The 23028-nt window shown below is 42.1% G+C and overlaps 1 protein-coding gene across 3 annotated transcripts in view; it reads left to right on the top strand.

The window, feature by feature from the left end:
• GRID2IP (Grid2 interacting protein) overlaps nt 1-23028 on the top strand; it is a 78302-nt gene that overhangs the window by 39694 nt on the left and 15580 nt on the right. For 2 of the 3 annotated variants that reach the window (XM_075318283.1, XM_075318281.1), the window contains 6 exons: nt 15199-15450; nt 15601-15686; nt 17361-17430; nt 17773-17867; nt 18089-18269; nt 20424-20572. In XM_075318283.1, coding sequence (XP_075174398.1) covers nt 15199-15450; nt 15601-15686; nt 17361-17430; nt 17773-17867; nt 18089-18269; nt 20424-20572 — 833 coding nt within the window. Of the gene's footprint in view, nt 1-7169; nt 7429-15198; nt 15451-15600; nt 15687-17360; nt 17431-17772; nt 17868-18088; nt 18270-20423; nt 20573-23028 lie in introns of those variants that run through there. The other variant, XM_075318280.1, reaches the window with a different exon arrangement.

Genomic DNA, 23028 nt, shown 5'->3' with positions numbered 1-23028 from the left:
GGAACTACACCTATCAACCCGGCTGATTAGGGGCCACAGGACTCGCTAGCACTGATTGTGGTGTAACTTAAAGGGAATCTGTCACCAGGTTTTTGCTCCCCCATCTGAAAGCAGCATAATGTAGGGGGAGAGACCCTGATTCCAGCAATGTGTCACTTACTGAGCTGTTTGCTGTCATTTTGATAAAATTAATGTTTTCTCTGCTGCAGATCTAGCCGTTATACAGAGCTCATGAATATGCTGTAATGATAATCTCCTGCTAATTAAACAGATATTTTATCAAAATTAGACTAAGCAGCCCAGTAAGTGACAGATCACTGGAATCAGGATCTCTGCCCCTATGCTGTTCTCAGATTATGTAGAAAAAACCTGGTCACAGATTTCCTTTAAAGCTCAAGAGTCTTAATGCAAAATATTTCCAACCAAACCCCGAACTATAAAGCCTTGTGCGAACTGTGTGTTTTTGATGCATTTTTGGTGCAGTTTGTGGCATAAATCTGCGTGTCTATCCTTATACCAGCAAAGTCAATGAGAATTCTTAAATGCTGTGCACACGTTGCTTCTTTTATCCTTGCAGTTTTGGGTGCAGAAAAAAAGGAGCAGCAATGTCAAATGTTGGTGCACTATTTTCTGAATTTTGTAGCCCTTACAGCCATTAATTTCACTGAAAAAACATTAATGTGCTTTTTTGGTGCGTTTTTTTGCCACAAGGTGCAGAAAATTGCACATACCCTAACCTCCCTGATATAGGATGTAATAGTACATGTCGGGTGCGGTTTAACCGCTTAGATGCCACTCTTTGGCATATAAATGGTTGCAAGATTGGCCTGGGGACACCCAAATTCGCAGGGTGCCATATAGGCTACCGTGTCAGCCGGCCCGCATGCCACCATCTTTGTACTCCCATAAAGCCCAGTCCATGAATTGACTTTATAAGAAATCGTCATTTTTTTTCTATGTCTGTAGTACTGGCGATTAAACAGCCTGGAGGTTCAAGGACACTAGAGGAACTACAAAAAAAAAAAAATCTAAAAAAATAATAATTAAAAATCTATAAATATTTGTATCGCCCTTCTTTTTCCCAAAATGAAAAAAAAAAATAGGTTAAAAAAATACATATTTGGTATCACCCCGTCCGTAAAATCTCAAATGCTAAAATTATCTAGTATAGTAAACACCTAAAAGAGTTAGGAATTAAAAATCTTGAATATATATATATATATATATATATATATATATAGATATATATATATATATATATATATATATATATATCTATATATATATATATATATATATATATATATATATATATATCTATATATATATATATATATATATCTATATCCCTCTATATATATATATATATATATATATATCCTTGTTGCCCATAGCAACCAGTCAAAGCTCACCTTTAAGAACAGTGAGCTCTTATTGGTTGCTATAGGCAACAAGGCCTACTATCAGTTTTGACAAATAAAGGCCCTATTGGGCATTTTTATAGGTGTAGCTATAAAATTCAATCTCTAATATTTGGACATTGTCAATATGGTGACTCCTAAATTAATGTAGGCGGAAAGATTTTACTTAAATCTCTCTTAACGTGGCCTAATTTTTTAAAAATGTTTATTAGAGAGAGGAAGGCCCATAGCAACCAATCACATCCCAGCTTTCATTTTTCCAGGGCAGTTTAAGAAATGTTAGCTGAGCATTGATTGGTTGCTATGGGTAACAAGGTCAGATTTTCTGTTTGACAGGCCTTAGGCCTTAAATTGGGTAACTTTTCAAGAGTGATAAGACATTGAGCTTCATTTATCAAAACTGTCATGGCGTAAAATTGACTTTGGTGCATATTGCAGCCAATCACAGCATAGCTTATATTTTTTTAACAGAAGTTAATGAAATTAAAGTTGTACTGGGATTGGTTGCTATGGGTAACTAGGCTGGTTTTACGCTTAGTTTTAATAAATGTGTCCTATTCTCTTTGCCACTTGTCAGTTTGGATTGTGCCAGTTTTCTAAGTGCCCGATCCTCGCGTCCCCCACCACCTCGTCCTTCACTTCTATCCTGGGACACCTCCAGTGTGTAAAAGGAAACTAGGATGAAATGAAGAAACTGGGTCAATGGGAAATTGTACTAAATCCCATATTTCAGAGAGTTTTGAATGTATTAAGAAGGCTGAAATTAAAGAGCGTCCGTCACCTAAATGGGACATGGTGAAGCCATACAGCCTCTGTGTGCCGCCATATAAAGATTACTGACTATCAATATAGGGAAGAATTTCTGAAGAGTCCAGAAGGAGGAGCTTCAAACATGGCAGTTGCTGTTGGTATATAGAACAGTGGTATCTAATTTGTAAATTTCAAGTTATTGCAAAACTACAACTCCCATCATGCCTTGGGGTTGTATTTTTGCACCATCTGGTTGGCGATGTAGAGGTACATGCTGGTTAGAAGGGAAAGATTTTAATTCTTTAAGGTCTAGTTTGGCATTATTTGGATCCTCTCACTTCTGTACCAGGTTTTGCCGGGTCTTGTGCACCCATATTGGTAGTGCAAGTGTCAAGTACCAGTTGCCATTGTTGTAAATGTACAGGTTTTAAAAGGGAGAAAGCTTGAATCCGGCAACAGCGCCACTCTTGTCCATAGGCTGTATATGGTATTACATCAAAGTCATCTGTACATAAATAAGGCTAGGTTGCAGTACCGTACACAAACAAAGCTCAAATGTGGCACTGTTTCTGAAAGAAAGCCATTGTTATTCTAATCTCATTCAATCCTCCTTAGACCTTAATTGCCAGATCAAAAGTGGCCATTTTTTACTCTTATTTTATTCCCAGAAGTGAAGATCAGTTTACTTAAAATTGGAAGGTCTTAAAGTGGATCCATCACCAGGTTAAAAGTGTCCAGGTTTTGCTCTTATTTTATTACCACCGCTCTCCTGAGTTTTCTGTTTTTTACTTTTTATAAATCCGCCATACGGTTCCAGAGATATGGATCTTTCTATGGTCTCTATTAAGTGAAATGGTTTGACTCACAGGATACCCTGGGGGTGTGGCTCAGAGTACTTTGCATTATTACCTTGTAAGCCACGCCCCCTTATTAAAGACAATAAAATGTAGCATCATCTAAACAGGCCCTTATCTCTGGAACCGTATGGCGGATTATGAAAAAATAAAAACCGGATTACTCAGGAGAAGAGCCATTTCAAGATAAGAGCAAAAACTGGACACATTTGACCTGGTGGTGGATCCACTTTAAGACCTTCCAATTGCAAGTAAATTGATCTTTACTTCTGGGAAGCTCCTAATTAAAAGGAAAAACGCCATTGGAAACATTTGTACTTTCCCTCTCGTCATTGACTTTCCATTCTCTCATTGAAAACTTTCCTTGATCCAATGAAAGTGAATGGATATTCTTCCAATCAATACATAACTTTCCAGTGCCGTCTGCTTTTAAACAGCCTCACTAATGTGACCTTCTTTGCCGCTCTACGCCAGGCTCCCGGGGATTCTACAGTTACAGGAGAGCTGTGTACACCGAGCCTCCCCCACCTGGGCCTTAATGCAAAATACCAGCAAAAGACTATGTATCCCAGACCTCATCAGATACTGATCTCCAGAGTGTAATATAACCCGTAGGTGATAATGTTCCGATCCTAAAATTATCAGCGCTCATTCATAAATTCGAGCCGCCATTTTTTGAAAGTTGCTTAAACAAGAAAACAAAAATAAATGAGGCCATTGTGATTATATGGATCCTGATTCCACATCTACAAGGCCATTGGGTCAGTGACCACAGAAGAAAATGGAGGACCATCAGGAGATGCCAGTGCCTAGTGACTCCCATATGTTTTAGCCCTTTGTCAATCAACATGCTTATCCACCAAGAAATACAGCTTTTCCAAATATGGTAATTTAAAGGGTATGTCCACTGCCATTAAGATCCTTGACCATGCTACTTTGAGGAGGAAGGGGTCAAACAAATTTTAAGGAGGACCAAGTCTAAAGTGACCAGTTTTTACTCTTATTTTATTCCCAATGCTCCTCTGAGTATTCCAACTTTTTTTTCAATCCGCCATATGGTTACCCTTTTATTTAGTGCTAATTTTTAAGGCTTATAGGGTGTCATGAGGGTGTCACAACCTGATATGATTTTGGGGGTCAGAAGGTCACAGTGTATTATTGATTGCAGATTCACTTTAGTGCCGGCTTGTTGTTTACTCTGAGTTGGGGCATATTTAATTGCTTCTGGTACTGAAGGGGTAAAGGTTCATTTCTATCCTGCAGTGATCTAACAGGTAGTTGTAACCTTAGCTGCAGCCACTATAAATATCCGCTCCTAACTCCTTCCTATGTCGGCTATAGCTCATACCTATGCTGTCAATTTTGAAAGAGCCAGTTTATGGAGAAGCTGAGGTGTCTCTTTTGTTGCAGCTGAGAGGTTGCTGCTGGAGAAACTGAGTGTTATTTGTTGTGTCTTTCCTCCTGTTTGTCTTACCTTCATCATGTTGTTTTATTGCAGTGGATAGACTAGTGTCTCGCTGGCCTTCACCAGTTAGGGTGAGTTCAGGGCCAGCGATGGCCTAGGCATGTGATGGCGCACGGGGGAAGGACCCATCTAGGGACCGTAGAGAGTTCGGGAATCAGCCTCAGGTGAGTGTTAGGAGGTGAACCCTTCCGTTGTATTGCTACTGGTCTAACAGGTAGTTGTAACCTCAGCTGCAGCCACTATAAATATCCGCCCCTCACTTCTTCCTGGCTATAGCTCATACCTATGCTGTCCACTTCGAAGGAGACAGTTTCTGGAGAAGCTGAGGTGTTGCTTCTGTTGCAGCTGAGAAGTTTCTGCTGGAGAAGCTATGGCATGTTATTTGTTGTGTCTTACCTGTTTGTCTTTGACGTGTTGTCTTATTTCCTTGGCACAAGACAGGGTGAGTTGAGGGCCTAGGCACATGATGGTGCACGGGGGTAGGACCCGTCTAGGCAAGTTAGAGAGTGCAGGGATCGGCCTCAGGTGAGTGTTAGGAGGTGACCCCACTCTCCTCTCCATGGCGCAGGGTCTTCTGTTGTATTGCTACCCTGGTGTTCCCTCTCTGTTGTCTGGAGACCTCATACCTGGCATGACATCTGCATAACGAACCATTAAGTGGAACTAGCATGGTTTTATGGTCACTTAAAGGGCATTTCCACTTTTTATGCATTTCCATTTTTTTTAAATTGAAAGTTCATAGTGGCACATAAGACTTTATTAGTGAGGTATTCTAAGAGATACTAGAATAATTTTTGGTAGAATTTCCCTTTTTAGGCAAACTGAGGCACGGGGACAGATCTGATCAAACCTCTCCCTACATCTCAGCTTCCTGGACCCTTGTGATGTTGCAGGGAGAGGTGCCTAGGGGTTAACATCAATAATACCTGAATTTTTGGGGCTTTGAGGGCTGTTAGACAAGGCCGGGGCATTGGGATATCATTGATGGGCTCGGGGCATGACACATTTATCGTCAGCCTGATTGTGTCTGCTGGATCTCAGATCTGGGCTCATGTCCAGGTTTTGTTTTACGCTGGTATCATCTCCCCAGAGGAGCCATGTTAGAAGCAGAATCGAGGTCAGGCAGGAGAGCTTGTTATTTTTAGGTAACAAGTTTTTTTTTTTTTTTTTCCAGATTTCGGATCATATTCTCCATGAGAAAAAACCCCCCACGACTTGTGTTTGCACATCTCCGCTCTCTGGGGATTGTGGACACTCACACAATGCTACTCATTACAAAAAAGGTGGGCCACAATCATAATAGCCCTGACTACCTCTCACGGGTGGTCACCTGGCTCTCCGAGACTCCTTAAAGGGGGGTGGTCTCATGTTTATTAATGATGACATATGCATAATGCTTGTAAAAACATGCAACTTTGCCATTTACTTCTTATTAAAAGTCCTTTCCGTTTTCAAGAACAGAGGGATTTTTAATTCTGTAGTTTATAACTTGTTGCCTAGGTTACCGGCCACCTCTGCAGTCTTATCAGCAGTGGCCTGTTTCATAGGCAACAAGACTGCTACTGTAGATCCATCCAGCCTCAGTGTCTCTGCGCTCCTCCAATGGTACAACATATCCTTGGCTTTCAAGGTTGATCTAACACCCAATCTTGGTCAAAATGGTCTGACAACTTCTCCTACATATTGTATTTTCATCTATATTGTTTGTCACTTGGTTTTTCCAAAACCAGGACAAGAAAATGGAACAAAAGAGGCTCAGAGGCAGCACCCAGACAACCATAGAGTTCAATTATACTTTTTTTTTTTCCTACTTATGGTGACCACTAGAGGGAGCTCATTACATAGAGATATATAGAGTTTTATCCTCTGTGGGAGGGAGCTCCCTCTAGTGGTGGCTGAAAGTAGCCAAAGTTTTATTAGTTACTTGTATACTTTGAACAACTAAAAAGGAGGGTTGGGACAGGGTGGCAGGGGGTGATGTGAGAGGGTTTGCAACACCCTAAAAGTGTTATGAAATTACCTTTAACCCCTTCACTCAAAATTATTAGTTTTAAACTCATATCTCACTCTAGACCACCAGGACTATTAGTGATTAATACACGAGCACCACAGATATGACCAGTTTCATTATTTTAGACCACCTGAGATACATTATTAACCCTTAAGTTGATGAGGAATTTGCATGGAGTGTCGATCATACATGAAAAGTTAGGTAAACAGCAGTCGGACCCTCAGAATGCAGCACATAGGTGGACAATATCGTAGGATGGAGTATACCAGATTTGGTTGAAGGAGCTCGCCTGCTTGTTGACGGTTTCTATGTAGCAAGTAGAGTTTTCCGCTAAGCTTTTGCCCATCCTGAAAGTTGGGTGCGCCAATACTTACAAACATCACTTTATAATGGTAGGGTGCCCTTGACGTTGGGAGGGTAAAAGCAGGAGAAGGGTTAATACAAGCAGTGGTCTCCGACTGTGTAAACTCCTTCCCTCTTCTTCTACTTCCCACCGTTTACTGCAATGACTCCGCCGTGTTCCTGCGGGGATTCTCTGTGATTGAGGTTTCGCAGCCAGCTCATTAACAGCTGCATCCCAGTGGTATTCAGCACAAGTGAAGGAGGGGCAGGACACCAGGGACCGAGAAGACATCAGATGTGAGGAGACTCTACAGCTTCAGTACCAGGGACAGCAGCACCGACACCGCAGGAGAAGCTGCACCGACACCGCAGGAGAAACTGCACCGACACCGCAGGAGAAGCTGCACCGACACCACAGGAGAAGCTGCACCGACACCGCAGGAGAAGCTGCACCGACACCGCAGGAGAAGCTGCACCGACACCGCAGGAGAAACTGATGTAAGTCACCTTCACTCTGACCAGCTGTCAATCACCTGGAACCTGACGAAAGATGGGGAAACATCACGGCTTTTCCAGGCATTTCCGGTAAGTTGATCGATTGAAGGTGATTGGTCATCCCTCGAAGGGTCTCAGAGCCCATAGATCTCAATGGGATGGTAGTTGCTCATATCCTGGCCATGGGACTAATTGTCGTTGGGCTTCCACTATAAGAGAGCCATCAGTGGTTTCGGATGGCGTTACTTAGGGGGAGGGAGAAGAAGTTTTAGAGACACAGAAGTTATAATGTATAAATGTTTGGAATGTTCAACACTTCAAAAAGTTTTAAAAAATTACTTAGTGAATAACTGTTATACGGGGTCTTGTGTGATATATAACTGTTATACGGGGTCTTGTGTGATATATAACTGTTATACGGGGTCTTGTGTGATATATAACTGTTATACGGGGTCTTGTGTGATATATAACTGTTATACGGGGTCTTGTGTGATATATAACTGTTATACGGGGTCTTGTGTGATATATAACTGTTATACGGGGTCTTGTGTGATATATAACTGTTATACGGGGTCTTGTGTGATATATAACTGTTATACGGGGTCTTGTGTGATATATAACTGTTATACGGGGTCTTGTGTGATATATAAGATGGATATGTCCTCACCAGTCTGATCAGCCCAGTGAGCCTGGGGGTCTCTGATACAGACCCGGGGGAGCGCTGATTCATCGTATACAGTGTGTGAATGAAGCTCTATACACACACGAAACTCATACGTACAAATTTACCTGAGCTCACAACCATACTCATACTGATATTATAGTGACTTGTATTTACAAACATTGTTATACTCAAACTCACGATCATACTCACACTCACGAAAATACTCATGATCATACTCATACTTATAGTGACATTTGTATTTTCAACCATTGTTATACTCACAATCATACACTCCCGATCATACTCACACTATCAATTATACTCACACTACCAATCATACTGACAATCATACTCACACTCACGATCATACTCACAATCAAACTCATACTGATACTTATATCGGCACTTGTATTTACAACCATTGTTATACTGACACGATCATACCGTACACTCATGATCATACTCACACTACCGATCATACTCACACTTACACTACCAATCATACTGACGATCATACACTCATGATCATACTCACACTATTGATCATACTCATACTGATACTTATATCGACACTTGTATTTACAAGCATTGTTATACTCACACTCATCATCATACTCACACTTGTATTTATATTTAATCACATATTCATAATTAGTGTTATACTCATTCATACACTCACCATCATGCACACACTTATATGCCTTCTCACTGCATATGTTTATGGACTCATACACTCACTATTACTCCTTTATGATATGCACTTATACAGAATACTCACTGTTATACTCACTCATACACTCACAATCGTGCATATGTTATTCTTAATTACACACTTACTATTATACGCCCTCTACACTTATAATCACATTTACTACTGCTTATGCCTAATTACTTACTGTTGTACTCACTCATACACTCACAATCTCACTCATACTTCTACCTAATTACATACACTCTGTTATACTCAATCATACTGTCAGTCACACTGATACCTAATTACATACTTATTGTTATACTCACTCATGCACTTACAATCATACTTAGTGAGCATAGTATAAATGTGATTAATACCCATACCCTGATACATACACAATTGTACATTCATAGTCTCTCACTGTGATGCTCACACTCATACTCACACTCTTTCTTCTTACTGATAGTGACTTCTTTTCTTGATCCCTGACTAACATTTCCACATTAAATTACAGCTTGCACTCATACTCACACTGAGATACTCATGTTCACACTTGAATTTACAATCACTATTATTCTCACACTCATACTTAGTACAAACCTAAGTACAAACTCACTCAGACTCACACGCAGTCTCACTTGTGCTTATATTTATATTACTACTCACTATTAAATTCATACATGCACTCACAATCACACTTATGTTTGTGCTTACATTCATACTCATACACAAGACTTGTACCCTCTACATACTTTAAATTAACATTGATACTCACTTTGGTGCTCATACTCACTTTGGTGCTCATACTCACTTTGGAGGCTCATATTCACTTTTCTGCTCAGTCTCATTCACTTTGATGCTCATACTCACTTTGGAGGCTCATACTCACTTTGGAGGCTCATATTCACTTTGGTGCTCAGTCTCACTCACTTTGATGCTCATACTCACTTTGGAGGCTCATACTCACTTTAGTGCTCATACTCACTTGCTTTGATGCGCATACTCACTTTGTAGGCTCATACTCACTTTAGTGCTCATACTCACTTGCTTTGATGCGCATACTCACTTTGTAGGCTCATACTCACTTTAGTGCTCATACTTACTTTGGAGTCTCATACTCACTTTGGTGTTCATTCTCACTCATTTTGTTGCTTATACTCTGGTGATCATTCTAACTCACTTTGACGCTCATACTCACTTTGGTGCTCATACACAATCACTTTGAAGGCTCATATTCACTCATTTTGATGCTCATGATCACGGAAGCTCATGCTCACTCACTTTGGTGCTCATACTCACATACTCCCTTTCCTTGGCAGCCGTTCCTTACTGACAAGTGGCAGTGGTAGCACTTATAACTCAAGTCCTCTGTGGCCACTTTCTTCTAGTGCTTTGCCTATGTGCGTGTGTCAGTCCGCACTGCAATTCTCGCATTAGGTTCATGCACCAGGTAGATCAGGATGTGCAGGATTATAAACCCATCTCCTCCCAGTTGTGCGGTGCATTTTCTTTGCCTCATTTCCCTTTATAATTCTCATTAGTTCCCGATCCTCCAGTCTTGATGTTCTTGGTATTTACACTTACACGTTATTGCGGTATAATCATGCTCCTGAATGAATGAGGCTTTTAAAGCACGAGGTAATAGACACAATGTCAGCTCCGCATCCACTCCGTGCCACCTTAATTCATTTATCTTCCCAGTTCTTGTCTTAATGACTGTAGCATGTGATGGACTCCCACGAAAATAAGGCGGGGGGTTAATATGTTCTCGGATATGACACTAGGGGGCACTCGCTTGGCCGTATTTCTGGTCTTTTAGGTATAGGGAATATATATTAGTATGAATGTGCTTGCTTGGGTACAATCATGGGAGAAACTATAACACCGGTCTGCATTTGATCAGAGTTGTCATGTCATCTACGTCGCGACCTATGTTCCATGTCCTGATGTCTGGATGAAACTAAAACCTTTTTACCAGACTTACATTTCCTGCGACTTGTAAGCCTCTTGAACAACTGAATACTGTTATCTCTTTTCAAGCTGCTTATATAGACACAAAAACTCCAACGTTGGCAGTTTTTAACTTATTAGGCAGTCTTCCTATTAGTTATACCAAAATTTGTTTTTGCTTATGTAGCATATCTAAATAATGTTATTACTATGAGAGTTTCTTAGTAAACAGCATCAAAATTCATAAAAATCACATATTATTTCGATTTTGTAGTTAGCAAACTTGATGCAGAGCATGTAATTGGTGCAGGAGTTGCAATGCGGGCCCTGGAGCCTCGGAGGCCCAAAAGGCCCCTTTGGGCCAAATGAATAGACCATTACTAAGGCTTGCAATAATTGGGTGACCCGTTGGAGCTTTTGCATTGCGGCCCACAAGCTTCAAGTAGGGTGGCACATAGTCTGTCAAGCCTCATATGTGTGTGTCGCCATATAGTACCTCCTTATGAAACCATATGGCAGAAATATTCTCCTCTAGTGCCATTGCTTTTGGGGGAGAACACGGTATAGGATGTAAGCATTATATGGTGGCATTAGTGCTCACACGCTTCAAGTTACGCCACTGGTTACGGTGGCACAAATTCCGTCAAGCCCCATATGTGTGTGCCGCCATATAGTGACGCCTTATGGAACCATATAGCAGAAATATTCTCCTCTAGTGTCATTGTTTCTAGGGGAGAACATGGTATAGGCTGGAAGCATTATATGGCGGTGTGCAGAATGCAGAGCCATAAGGGCTACATGTGCTGTCATATGGGGTCCTATGGCACATAGTCTACCAGACCTCATATGTGTGTGCCGCCATATAGTGCCTCCTTATAGAACCATATTGCAGATATATTCTCCTCTAGCGTCATTGCTTCTGGGGGGAACCGCTCATTCAGCCAGATCAGATCTCATACTTTGCACTGACGAGGGACAATCATCCCGAAACACCGTGTCTTCAAACTGAGGTTCTGATCTGGCATAAATCCTAGGTCATATGAAAAGGCTTGTTAAAGGGCAACTATTGACTTTTAAGATTTCTACTTCTAATAGGTGGCACTAGAGTTTGTCTCCTTCCTCCCTGAAGAGACAATTTGCTTTCGGGGGAGGACACTGTATAGGATGGAAGCATTATATGGCGGTGCGCAGAATGCACAGTCATAAGGGTACAGGTGCCGTCATATGGGGTCATCGCACACATCCTTAGGCTCGTTGGTAACTTGTGCCGTTTATCTGACTTATTGGGTGCAAAATTTCCTACAAAAGGGTAGGTTCAGCCACATGTGTGCGGTATTTAATGGCTCCTGCTACGGTAATGTTGTCGGTGATGAAATAGCAAGATGAAAATGAGGCGCCTTTCCGGAGCTGTTTGGCACAGTACTAATCGCTCGAATACATTTTCTACTTTCACCATCCGTTAAATTAAGAATCATACAGATCCCTCATTCCAAAAGACACCAAAGGAGCGTCACAGGCTGCCCTTAAAGTAGATACTCCCCATTAAATAATTGTCGCCATTTAGTTAAAGCAATACATGTGGCTGATGAAAAACCCAAGTACCAGGCATGAAGCTTTGGATATGTGAAGCAATCAGTCCATTAGCGCCAAATATAAGTAGTTAACGAGAAGTTAATGAGTAGCGTTGGACGCCAAGTGTGCACCTGCATTGTCACGTGCGCAAAGTTGTGCCCCGATGAAATTAATGGAGTGAATGATTTGTCTCGTAAAGCAGATTTGAGGTTGCGTTAAATGACAACATGTCAAAAACAAATCAAAAGACACGGCGCGCTTTGTACTTTACGTGAACCCCGCAGTGTGCGAGAAACCGAAAGGGAGAGGGAGAGAATCTTTATCCTTTGATCTGAAAATACCAAGGTGGCAGACGCTGGAGATGCTGCCCGGGCTGAGTGATGGCGTGTGCACGCTCGCAAGCCGGCTTTTATCTCGCTGCTGGGATAATTATACGATGAGACTCGTTCTGCCAAATCTTCTGAGACTTCCTTCTGCTCCCCCGTTGAAAATGTCAGCGCTGCTTGGGAGGAGGGAGAAGAATATAACGCGAAAAAAGAAATTAAATGTTTGGGAATTAAAGGGTGTAACGGAAGACAAGAAATGGTTGTCAACGAGTCCCTGCTGAGACGGAGGTGAAAAACACAAGGGGATTGTGGAGGGGAAATAAAGTGATCCTTGTTCACAAATAGACTTATTAACCCAATCGTTGTGTGTCGTTGAGGATCGGAGAGATTGGAAAGAAGTGGTGGTGGGTTTGGAAGAAGGGGGGAAAGGGATGTGAACAACTGGCAGTAGAGTGAGGTAACGTGAGGGTGGTAGTAAAGTGATCTCAATGGTAATGGTGCATTGGTTGGATCGGAAGAAGGTCTTAATAGTTTGGGTGGACACAATGGTGGAAGTGAGCTTTTGGTTGGGTTCAGGCATGAGGGAAGTGATGGGTCCATGGAAAAGGGAAATGCTGGTTGATAGATACGACAATTTGGGGTTTGGACGAAGGGGTAAAGGATGTGAACAACTGGCGTTAGACTGTTTGGTTAGTGATCTTCATGGGAAAAGTAGCGTGATTTCATTGGTAATGGTGCATTGGTTGGATCGGAAGAAGGTCTTGATAGGTTGGATGGACACAAAGGTGGAAGTGATTTTTTTTTGGTTGGGTTCAGGCGTGAGGGAAGTGGTGGGTTCATGAAAAAGGGAAACATTGGTTGATAAGATACGACAATGGTGGGTTTGGAAGAAGGGGGTAATGGATGGGAACAACTGGCGGTAGACTGGTTAGTGATTTTCATGGGAAAAGTAGCGGTAATAGAGTAACTTTATTGGTAATGGTGCATTGGTTGGATCGAAAGAAGGTCTTGATAGGTTGGATGAACACAAAGGTGGAAGGGATCTTTTGGTTGGGTTCAGGCTTGAGGGAAGTGTTGGGTCCATGGAAAAGGAAAACATTGGTTGATAGATACGACAATGGTGGGTTTGGAAGAAGGGGTAAAGGATGTGAACTACTAGCGGTAGACTGTTTAGTTAGTGATCTTCATGGGAAAAGTAACGGTAGTAGAGTGATTTAATTGGTAATGGTGCATTGGGTGGCCCGGAACAAGAACTTGATAGGTTGGATGGACACAAAAGTGGAAGTGATCTTTTGGTTGGTTTCAGGTTTGAGGGAAGTGGTGGTTTCATGGAAAAGGGAAACGTTGGTTGATAGATACGACAATGGTGGGTTTAGAAAAGTGGGGTAACGGATGTGAACAACTGGCAGTAAACTGTTTGGTTAGTGATCTTCGTAGGAAAAGTAGCGGTAGTAGAGTGATTTCATTGGTGATGGTGCATTGGTTGGACCAGTGGAATGTTTTGATAGGTTGGATGGACACAAAGGTGGAAGTGATCTTTTGGTTGGGTTCAGGCTTGAGGGAAGTGGTGGGTCCATGGAAAAGGGAAACGTTGGTTCATAGATACAACAAGTGATAGACTAGATACATCAGAAATAAAGTAGATTGGATGCAGAAGAGAAGATATCATGTTCACTTGGTGGGTTGGTGGTAAACTGGACAGTTTGATTTGTGAAGTTGGTGATACTATTTTTGGGAAGTAGTAGACTGCTTTCAAGGGATGGAGAAAATAGTCCAATTTTAGGATTGGAAGTTCAGATATGGAAGAAGTCATAACCTGGTTTCATGGGAAGGTGGGAAAATTTAGATTGGGTGAATGGAAGGAAAGAAAGGATAGGTTGGCTCGATGGTGGCAGAGGTGACCCCTGAATTGGGTGCAGGAATGAGGGACATGGTTGAGTAATGGAAGAAGGAAAGTTGAATTTGATGGTTGAGACAAATAGCTTGGCTGGATGAGGGTGTTGGAGTGATAACCGAATGATGAAGAAGGAAGGATTGGTCGGAGAAGAGGTGGGTTGGAGATGTGACTAACTGGTGAGATAGGGTTGACTGTTTAGCTACAGGACTTGGTGCCAGTTCTTGCAAGGGCACAAGAGGAGTAAAGGGATTGTTGGGTTTGATGGAAAGGAGATAAATTATCATTATGTGAGATGGTAGAAGGGTGTGATTGATAGGTTTTGTGGATACAGGGATGGAAGTGATCACTTGGGTTCAGGCATTAAGGAATTAGTGGAAAAGTGTAACTGGTTTCATGTGATAGAATGGTTGAATGGGAGATGGAGAAAGTCTCAGCTTGGATGGGTAACAAATGTGACCAACCAGTGGGATAGTTGTGGACTCGTTTGTGTGAACTTGGTCGACCGGTCGCTTGAGAGAAGAAGTCGATTGATTGCTTGGGGAAGAGGGAAGTGGTTCATGGCTTTGGAGGAAAGACATTGTATATTGCTTGGTGATTGGAAGTGGTCTCCTGGTTAGATACTAGGTTGAGTGAAGTGGTTGGAGAAGAAGTGGAAGGGAAATACGGTAGCAAGAGACCAAATGAGAGTGAAGGATGTGGTAGATGAGTCCAAGACTTGACGCCTTTACTAATGTATCTCATCTATTATCTTCCACAGAATATTCATCCCCAAGAAACATCGGCAACGTTTTGACCATGTGGTGTCCCAGAGTCTCATCAGCAAGATCTGCCGATCGAGGAGTGAGCGCAGCAATCGTCTGAGGAGGAGTCGTAGTGAAGACCACCATGAAAGGTTGCTGGTGTCCACCAGGGCAGCTCCGATGCCACACTGCCAGGATGAGGTGGGCAGGGGGCTGAAGAAGAGCAGTTCTCTTGTTGCTGGCAGTGTGGGCTCCGGGAAGCCACACAGGTAAATGTAAAACCTTAAAAGGGGTGTACACTCAGACAAACACTTTCCCCATTGTTCCAGTGCATCTCCAAAAACAAACACAATTGCACATAGTCTGAATAGATATACAAATCCGTTTTGTGTATGCAGCTCCCATTTTTATTTCTGCAGGACAATACGGGTGTGTAAGGGAAGCAGCAGCTTTGGATTCACGTTACGGGGGAATGCTCCGGTGTGGATCGAGTCCATTCTCGGAGGTACAGTACTTCACCATCGTTATGTCTTAAGTGCAATGGAAATATTAGCGAAAAACCTTCATGCAGACCATCTAATGACGTTGCCTGGTGTTGGAGAACATGGATGCTTTTTTTTCCTTGTTTTTTTTTTAGGCCACATGCAGACATTGAGTATTCGGTGAGTTTTTTACCTCAGTATTTGTAAGAAAAAAACGGGGTGATAAACACAGCAGTGGTGCCCATGTCTCCATTATACTTTTCCTCTGATTGTTCCACTCCTGGTTTTGGCTACAAATTCTGAGGTAAAAAACTCACAAAATACTCAATGTGTGAATATGGCCTAATTTTTCTGTCCTTTTCCATGAGTTGTTTTGAATTTTAGTGTAGGGACTTTCAAGACAATGATGATCCTTGACTTGGGTTGCGAGTTTGTGTATTTTGCCCAAAATACCCACCAATACCGCACCTATTTTATACATCTTTTTCACCGTTTTTAACATTATCCATCTTTTGTATTAGTATTGGCTTGGGGAATTGGAGTGTCTGTTCTTGTGGATTGAAGGTTACTGTGGGTTGTAGGCTTGTCGGAAGAGGTGGGTTTTCAGGTACTTTTGAAGGTTTCCACGGTAGGCGAGAGTCTAATATGTTGGGGTAAAGAGTTCCAGAATATTGGGGCAGCATGGGAGAAATCTTGTATGAGATTGTGGGAAGAGGAGATAAGATGGGAGGTGAGAAGAAGGTCTTGTGAGGTTGCATGCAGGTAGGTACCAAGAGAATAGGTCATTGATGTATGGAGGAGACAGGTTGTTGGTGGCTTAGTATGTCATATATAGGGTTTTGAACTGGCATCGTTGGGCAATGAAAAGCCAGTGAAGGGATTGGCAGAGAGGAAAGGCCGGGGTGTAGCAGGGGGAGAGGTGGATTAGTCAAGTGACAGAGTTTAGGATAGATTGGAGAGGTGCAAGGGTGTTAGAAGGAAGGCCACAGAGCAGGAGATCGCAGTAGTCAAGGTGGGAGATGTTTGAGCGGAGGCCACATAGCAGGAGATCGCAGTAGTCAAGAAGGGAGATGTGAGACGGGACGCCACAGAGCAGGAGATCGCAGTAGTCAAGGTGGGAGATGTTTGAGGGGAGGCCACATAGCAGGAGATCGCAGTAGTCAAGAAGGGAGATGTTAGACGGGAGGCCACAGAGCAGGAGATCACAGTAGTCAAGGTGGGAGATGCTAGAGAAGAGGCCACAGAGCAGGAGGTTGCAATTGTCAACGTGGGAGATGTTAGAGGGGTGGCCACAGAGCAGGAGATTGCAGTCATCAAGGCGGGAGACGTTAGAGGGGAGGCCACAGAGCAGGAGATTGCAGTCATCAAGGCGGGAGACGTTAGAGGGGAGGCCACAGAGCAGGAGGTTGCAGTAATCAAGGCGGGAGATGTTAGAGGGGAGGCCACAGAGCAGGAGGTTGCAGTAATCAAGGCGGGAGATGTTAGAGGGGAGGCCACAGAGCAGGAGGTTCCAGTAGTCAAGGCAGGAGATGATCTATCCATCTTAGACCTCTTTATCAGAGCTTTGTGGACATTTATCCGTAGGTATAGGTCTTGATGGTGTTGCCCCTTCTTCTCCTGCCACCCCTATGGGTAATACACATAGCGGTGTAATGTGCGCATGGTGGTGTCAGGCTCTGATGACTTATCTCTTCCAGGCAGTCCCGCAGAGGTGGCCGGTCTCCAGCCCGGAGACAGGATATTATTCTTGAACGGTTTGGACATGAGGTGAGCTTGCGCTTGGCACGGCTGTATAGACACAATGATGACAGATGTTGTTCTAATGAAATGTAATAAAATGGGCTCAGTGTCAAGGAAGGATTTAATAAGGAACCCAAACCCGCTGGACAGGGGGAATATAATTTTAATGGGGTATTCCATTTGCAATAACTGGGGGTGGGGGGTCCTACCGCAGCTACGTGCACCAAACCCTCCGTGCTCATTGTGCTCCCCCTCTCTTTGTCAGCTTAGACCGTCACTTTATACGAGCAGCTGTTCATCCCCCAGAGCTGTTTTTCTTTCTATAAGTAGATGACGCACCCAACATGTACCTCCTGTTTTTTCTATTAGGAACTGTTGCCATGAGAAGGTGGTCTGCATGCTGCAAGGCAGTGGCGCGATGCCAACATTAGTGGTTGAGGAGGGCAGCGTGTCGTACTGTGCAGGTGAGGACGGAAATATATGTGTTACTGGAAGGCAGAATTATTTTGTAGCTCGGCTGATGCAGGTCTGCGGTTACAGGAAGGGATTATACACGATAAGGAGTGCTGCCATCTGGTGCCCAATACCTATAACTGCCAAGCCATTACTTTCTAAAATCTTATTCAGCTACGGTATTTAAAGGCCGATTATATAACTCTTGATTTCTTGATTTCATTCATTACAGATTCAGATTCTGACACCACTGTCCCATCATCTGCTCTAACCTCCCTTCAGTGGGTAGCAGAAATCCTTCCATCCAACATACGTATCCAAGGGCGTAGTTTTAGCCAACAGCTGGAACATCTACTCACACCCACAGAGCGGTACACAGTGTGTAAAGCGCTAGAGAGCTTTTTCCAGCACAGGTAAAGTAAGAATATAACTACTGTAATACTGCCCCTATGTACAAGAATAGAACTACTATAATACTGCCCCTATATACAAGAATAGAACTACTATAATACTGCTCCTATGTACAAGAATATAACTACTATAATACTGCTCCTATATACAAGAATATAACTAGTATAATACTGCTCCCTATGTACAAGAATATAACTACTATAATACTGCCCAATATGTACAAGAATATAAATACTATAATACTGCCCCTATGTACAAGAATATAACTACTATAATACTGCCCAATATGTACAAGAACATAAATACTATAATACTGCCCCCTATGCACAAGAATATACCTACTATAATACTGCCTCTACATACAAGAATATAACTACTATAATACTGCCCCATGTACAAGAATATAACTACTATAATACTGCCCCCTATGTACAAGAATATAAAACTACTATAATACTGCCCCATGTACAAGAATATAACTACTATAATACTGCCCCTATGTTCAATAATATAACTACTATAATACTACCTCTATGTACAAGAATGTAACTACTATAATACTGCCCCTATGTACAAGAATATAACTACTATAATACTGCCCCATGTACAAGAATATAACTGCTATAATACTGCCCCCTATGTACAAGAATATAAAACTACTATAATACTGCCCCATGTACAAGAATATAACTACTATAATACTGCCCCTATGTACAATAATATAACTACTATAATACTACCTCTATGTACAAGAATGTAACTACTATAATACTGCCCCTATGTACAAGAATATAACTACTATAATACTGCCCCATGTACAAGAATATAACTGCTATAATACTGCCCCCTATGTACAAGAATATAAAACTACTATAATACTGCCCCATGTACAAGAATATAACTACTATAATACTGCCCCTTTGTACAATAATATAACTACTATAATACTACCTCTATGTACAAGAATGTAACTACTATAATACTGCCCCATGTACAAGAATATAACTACTATAATACTGCTCCTATGTACAAGAATATAACTACTATAATACTGCCCCCTATGTACAAGAATATAAAACTACTATAATACTGCCCCATGTACAAGAATATAACTACTATAATACTGCCCCTATGTACAATAATATAACTACTATAATACTACCTCTATGTACAAGAATGTAACTACTATAATACTGCCCCTATGTACAAGAATATAACTACTATAATACTGCCCCTATGTACAAGAATATAACTACTATAATACGGCTCATATGTACAAGAATATAACTACTATAATACTGCCCCTATGTACAAGAATATAACTACTATACTACTGCCCCCTATGTACAAGAATATAACTACTATAATACTGTCCCCTATGTACAAGAATATAACTATTATAATACTGCCCCCTATGTACAAGAATATAACTACTATAATACTGCCCCCTATGTACAAGAATATAACTATTATAATACTGCTCCTATGTACAAGAATATAACTGCTATAATACTGCTCCCTATATACAAGAATATAACTACTATAATACTGCCCCTATGTATAAGAATATAACTACTATAATACTGCCCCTATGTACAAGAATATAACTACTATAATACTACCCCCTATGTACAAGAATATAACTGCTATAATACTGCTCCTATGTACAAGAATATAACTACTATAATACTGCCCCTATGTATAAGAATATAACTACTATAATACTGCCCCTATGTACAAGAATATAACTACTATAATACTACCCCCTATGTACAAGAATATAACTGCTATAATACTGCTCCTATGTACAAGAATATAACTATTATAATACTGCTTCCTATGTACAAGAATATAACTACTATAATACTGCCCCCTATGTACAAGAATATAGCTACTATAATACTGCCCCTATGTACAACAATATAACTACTATAATACTGCCCCTGTGTACAAGAATATAACTACTATAATACTGCCCCCTATGTACAAGAATATAACTGCTATAATACTGCCCCCTATGTACAAGAATATAACTGCTACAATACTCTGTTCACACGTAGTTGATCTGGTCTGTAACATGATGCGGGTCACCGGAGGACACGTTGTGACTGCTGCTCGATCTGTGACCTCTTTTCTGATCCTCTTTGTGTCCTCAGGAACATTGACACGCTGATCGTGGATATCTATCCGGTCCTGGACACTCCGGCCAAACAGATCATCTGGCAATTCATCTTCCAGCTGATGACATATGAGGAGCAGGAGCACTGCCAGCACAAGATCGCTCGCTTCCTGGGGTACAAGGCAGGTCAGAGAGCTCCGTAACTGAGCGCTCATCTTCTCATGCCCATCACCTACAATATCCCATCACCATGGGGCCATCTTCAATGAAATACAAATTTAGGGTTGAACATTGGGGTCCTAGGCATGAGCCTCCCATAGACCCCCATATGTAGAGCAGCAGCATTAATGGGGCAGGGTGCACAGGGGTTGCTTTGTAGTAGCATTGGTAGCTGGGCCCTAAACCCGAAGGGCTCATAGTCCACCGAGGCACATAGTAATCATTGAAAAGAGGGTCCCAGACTCACAAGACAGGCCCTTATAGCAAAATATGCAAGGGGCCTGGCTCAGGGGGCCAAGGGTGACTGTCTTTCCAGGGTAGGAGAGATGTTGGTGGGACCCTCCCCTGGTCTGGTTACTTACTTCTATATTTGCAGAGTATGTGAAGAAGAACCTTAGCTGGGCCCCTCACGTAAAGGGCCCCATAGCAGCCCTAAGGGCAATAGGGGAAAGAACTGACTGAAGGTAAGGGAGGGATGGAAGGGAGGAAAGGCATAGAAAGAAAGGACGGGAAGGTGGGAAAGAAGGAAGTGAGGAAAAGAAAAGGAAGGGAAGAGAAGGAAGTAAGGGACAAAAGGAATAGAAAAGAAGAAAGGGAAGATGGAAATGGAAAGGAAGGGAAAGGAGGAAAAGAATGGAGGAAAGGGAGGAAATATATAGAAGAAAGGGAGGAATGAAATGGAAAGGAAGAGAGGGGAGGACAGGAATGAAGGGATGGTAAAGAAAAGGAAGGGAGGAACAGAATGGAAATAAATGGATGGGAGGAACGGAATGGAAACAAATGTAAAGGAGGAAAGGAATGGAAATAAAGGATGGGAAGGTGGCAAAGAAGGAAGTAAGCGGAAGAGAAGGAAGGAGAAGGGACAAAAGGAACAGAAAGCAAGGAAGGATGGGAATGGGAAAGGAGGAAAAGAATGGAAGAAAAGGAGGAAAGAAATAGCAGAAGCGAGACACAAAAGAGAAGAAAGGGAGGAACGAAGTGGAAAGGAAGGGAGGGGAGGAAGGAATGAAGGGATGGGAACAAAAAGGAAGTCAGGAATGGATGGGAGGAACGGAATGGAAACAAATGTAAAGGAGGAAAGGAATGGAAATAAAGGATGGGAAGGTGGCAAAGAAGGAAGTAAGGGAAAGAGAAGGAAGGAAGGAAGGAAGGAAGGAAGGAGAGGGGACAAAAGGAACAGAACAGAAAGCAAGGAAGGATGGGAATGGGAAAGGAGGAAAAGAATAGAAGAAAGGGAGGGAAGAAATAGAAAAAAGCGAGGAACAAAAGAGAAGAAAGGGAGGAACGAAGTGGAAAGAAAGGGAGGGGAGGATTGAATGAAGGGATGGGAGCGAAAAGGAAGGCAGGAATGGATGGGAGGAACAGAATGGAAACAAATGTAATGGATGAATGAAAGGGAGGAAAGGAATGGAAGGAAGTGAAGAGAGCAAAGAGGTGGATGTAAAGGAAAAGAAATAGAAGTTGAGGAAGAGACAACAGGAAGGAAAGGAAGAGAAGTAAGGCAAAGAAAAGGAAGTTACGTAAAGGACGAGGATGTAATTTAGGAAGGAAGGGAAGAGAAGGAAGGAAAAGAAGAAAAAAGGAAAGAAGGGGATGCAAGGAAAGAAGGAGGGAAGGAAAAGAAAATAAAAAAAGAAGGGAAGAAGGTAAATGATGGAAGGAAATGAAGGAGGAAAGAACAGAAAGAAGGGAAGAGAAGTAATGTGAAGGATCAAAGGAAGTGAAGAGTGGTAAGGAAAGAAAGGAAGGTAAGGAAAGAAGGTGTAAGAAGGAATGGAAAGTAGGACATGAAGTAAGGGTAGAGAATGAAGAGAGAATAGGAAGGAGGAAAGGAAGAGAATACTGGAAAGTAGGTAAGCATGGGAAAAGAAAGAAGAGTAATGAAGGAAGGAAAGAGAAGGATGGATGTGAGGAAGGGAGGATGGAGGGAGGAAAGGAGGATGGGGGGAGGAAAGGAGGATGGAGGCAGGAAAGGAGGATGGAAGGGGGGGAAAGGAGGATGGAGGGGGGAAAGGAGGATGGAGGGAGGAAAGGAGGATGGAAGGGGGAAAGGAGGATGGAGGGGGGAAAGAAGGATGGAGGGGGGAAAGGAGGATGGAGGGGGTAAAAGAGGATGGAGGGAGGAAAGGAGGATGGAGGGAGGAAAGGAGGATGGAGGGGGGAAGGACTATTATATTTTCATTTGCTACAATTGGTTGGCATGCTTGGGGTAAGATATAAGATACATAAATAGAAAGTGTGATCCTAATTTATGTGGGCATACTTAAGCCCACAATTCCCTCCCTCCGGGAGGAAAAAGGCTGCAAGTAACGGTGCCGCAGGTCAATGTCTGACCCTTTCCTGAGCTTTGCCACATTATAAGGGTGAATTCTTGAGGTTTTATGTTTTTTTCTATCTATTCGGCTGCCAGGAATATACTGGAA

Source organism: Anomaloglossus baeobatrachus, chromosome 7 (genome assembly GCF_048569485.1).
Source record: "Anomaloglossus baeobatrachus isolate aAnoBae1 chromosome 7, aAnoBae1.hap1, whole genome shotgun sequence".
Taxonomy (NCBI): Eukaryota; Metazoa; Chordata; class Amphibia; order Anura; family Aromobatidae; genus Anomaloglossus; species Anomaloglossus baeobatrachus.
The sequence above is the reverse complement of the archived record's forward strand: the minus strand, read 5'-3'. Positions and strand labels throughout refer to the sequence as shown.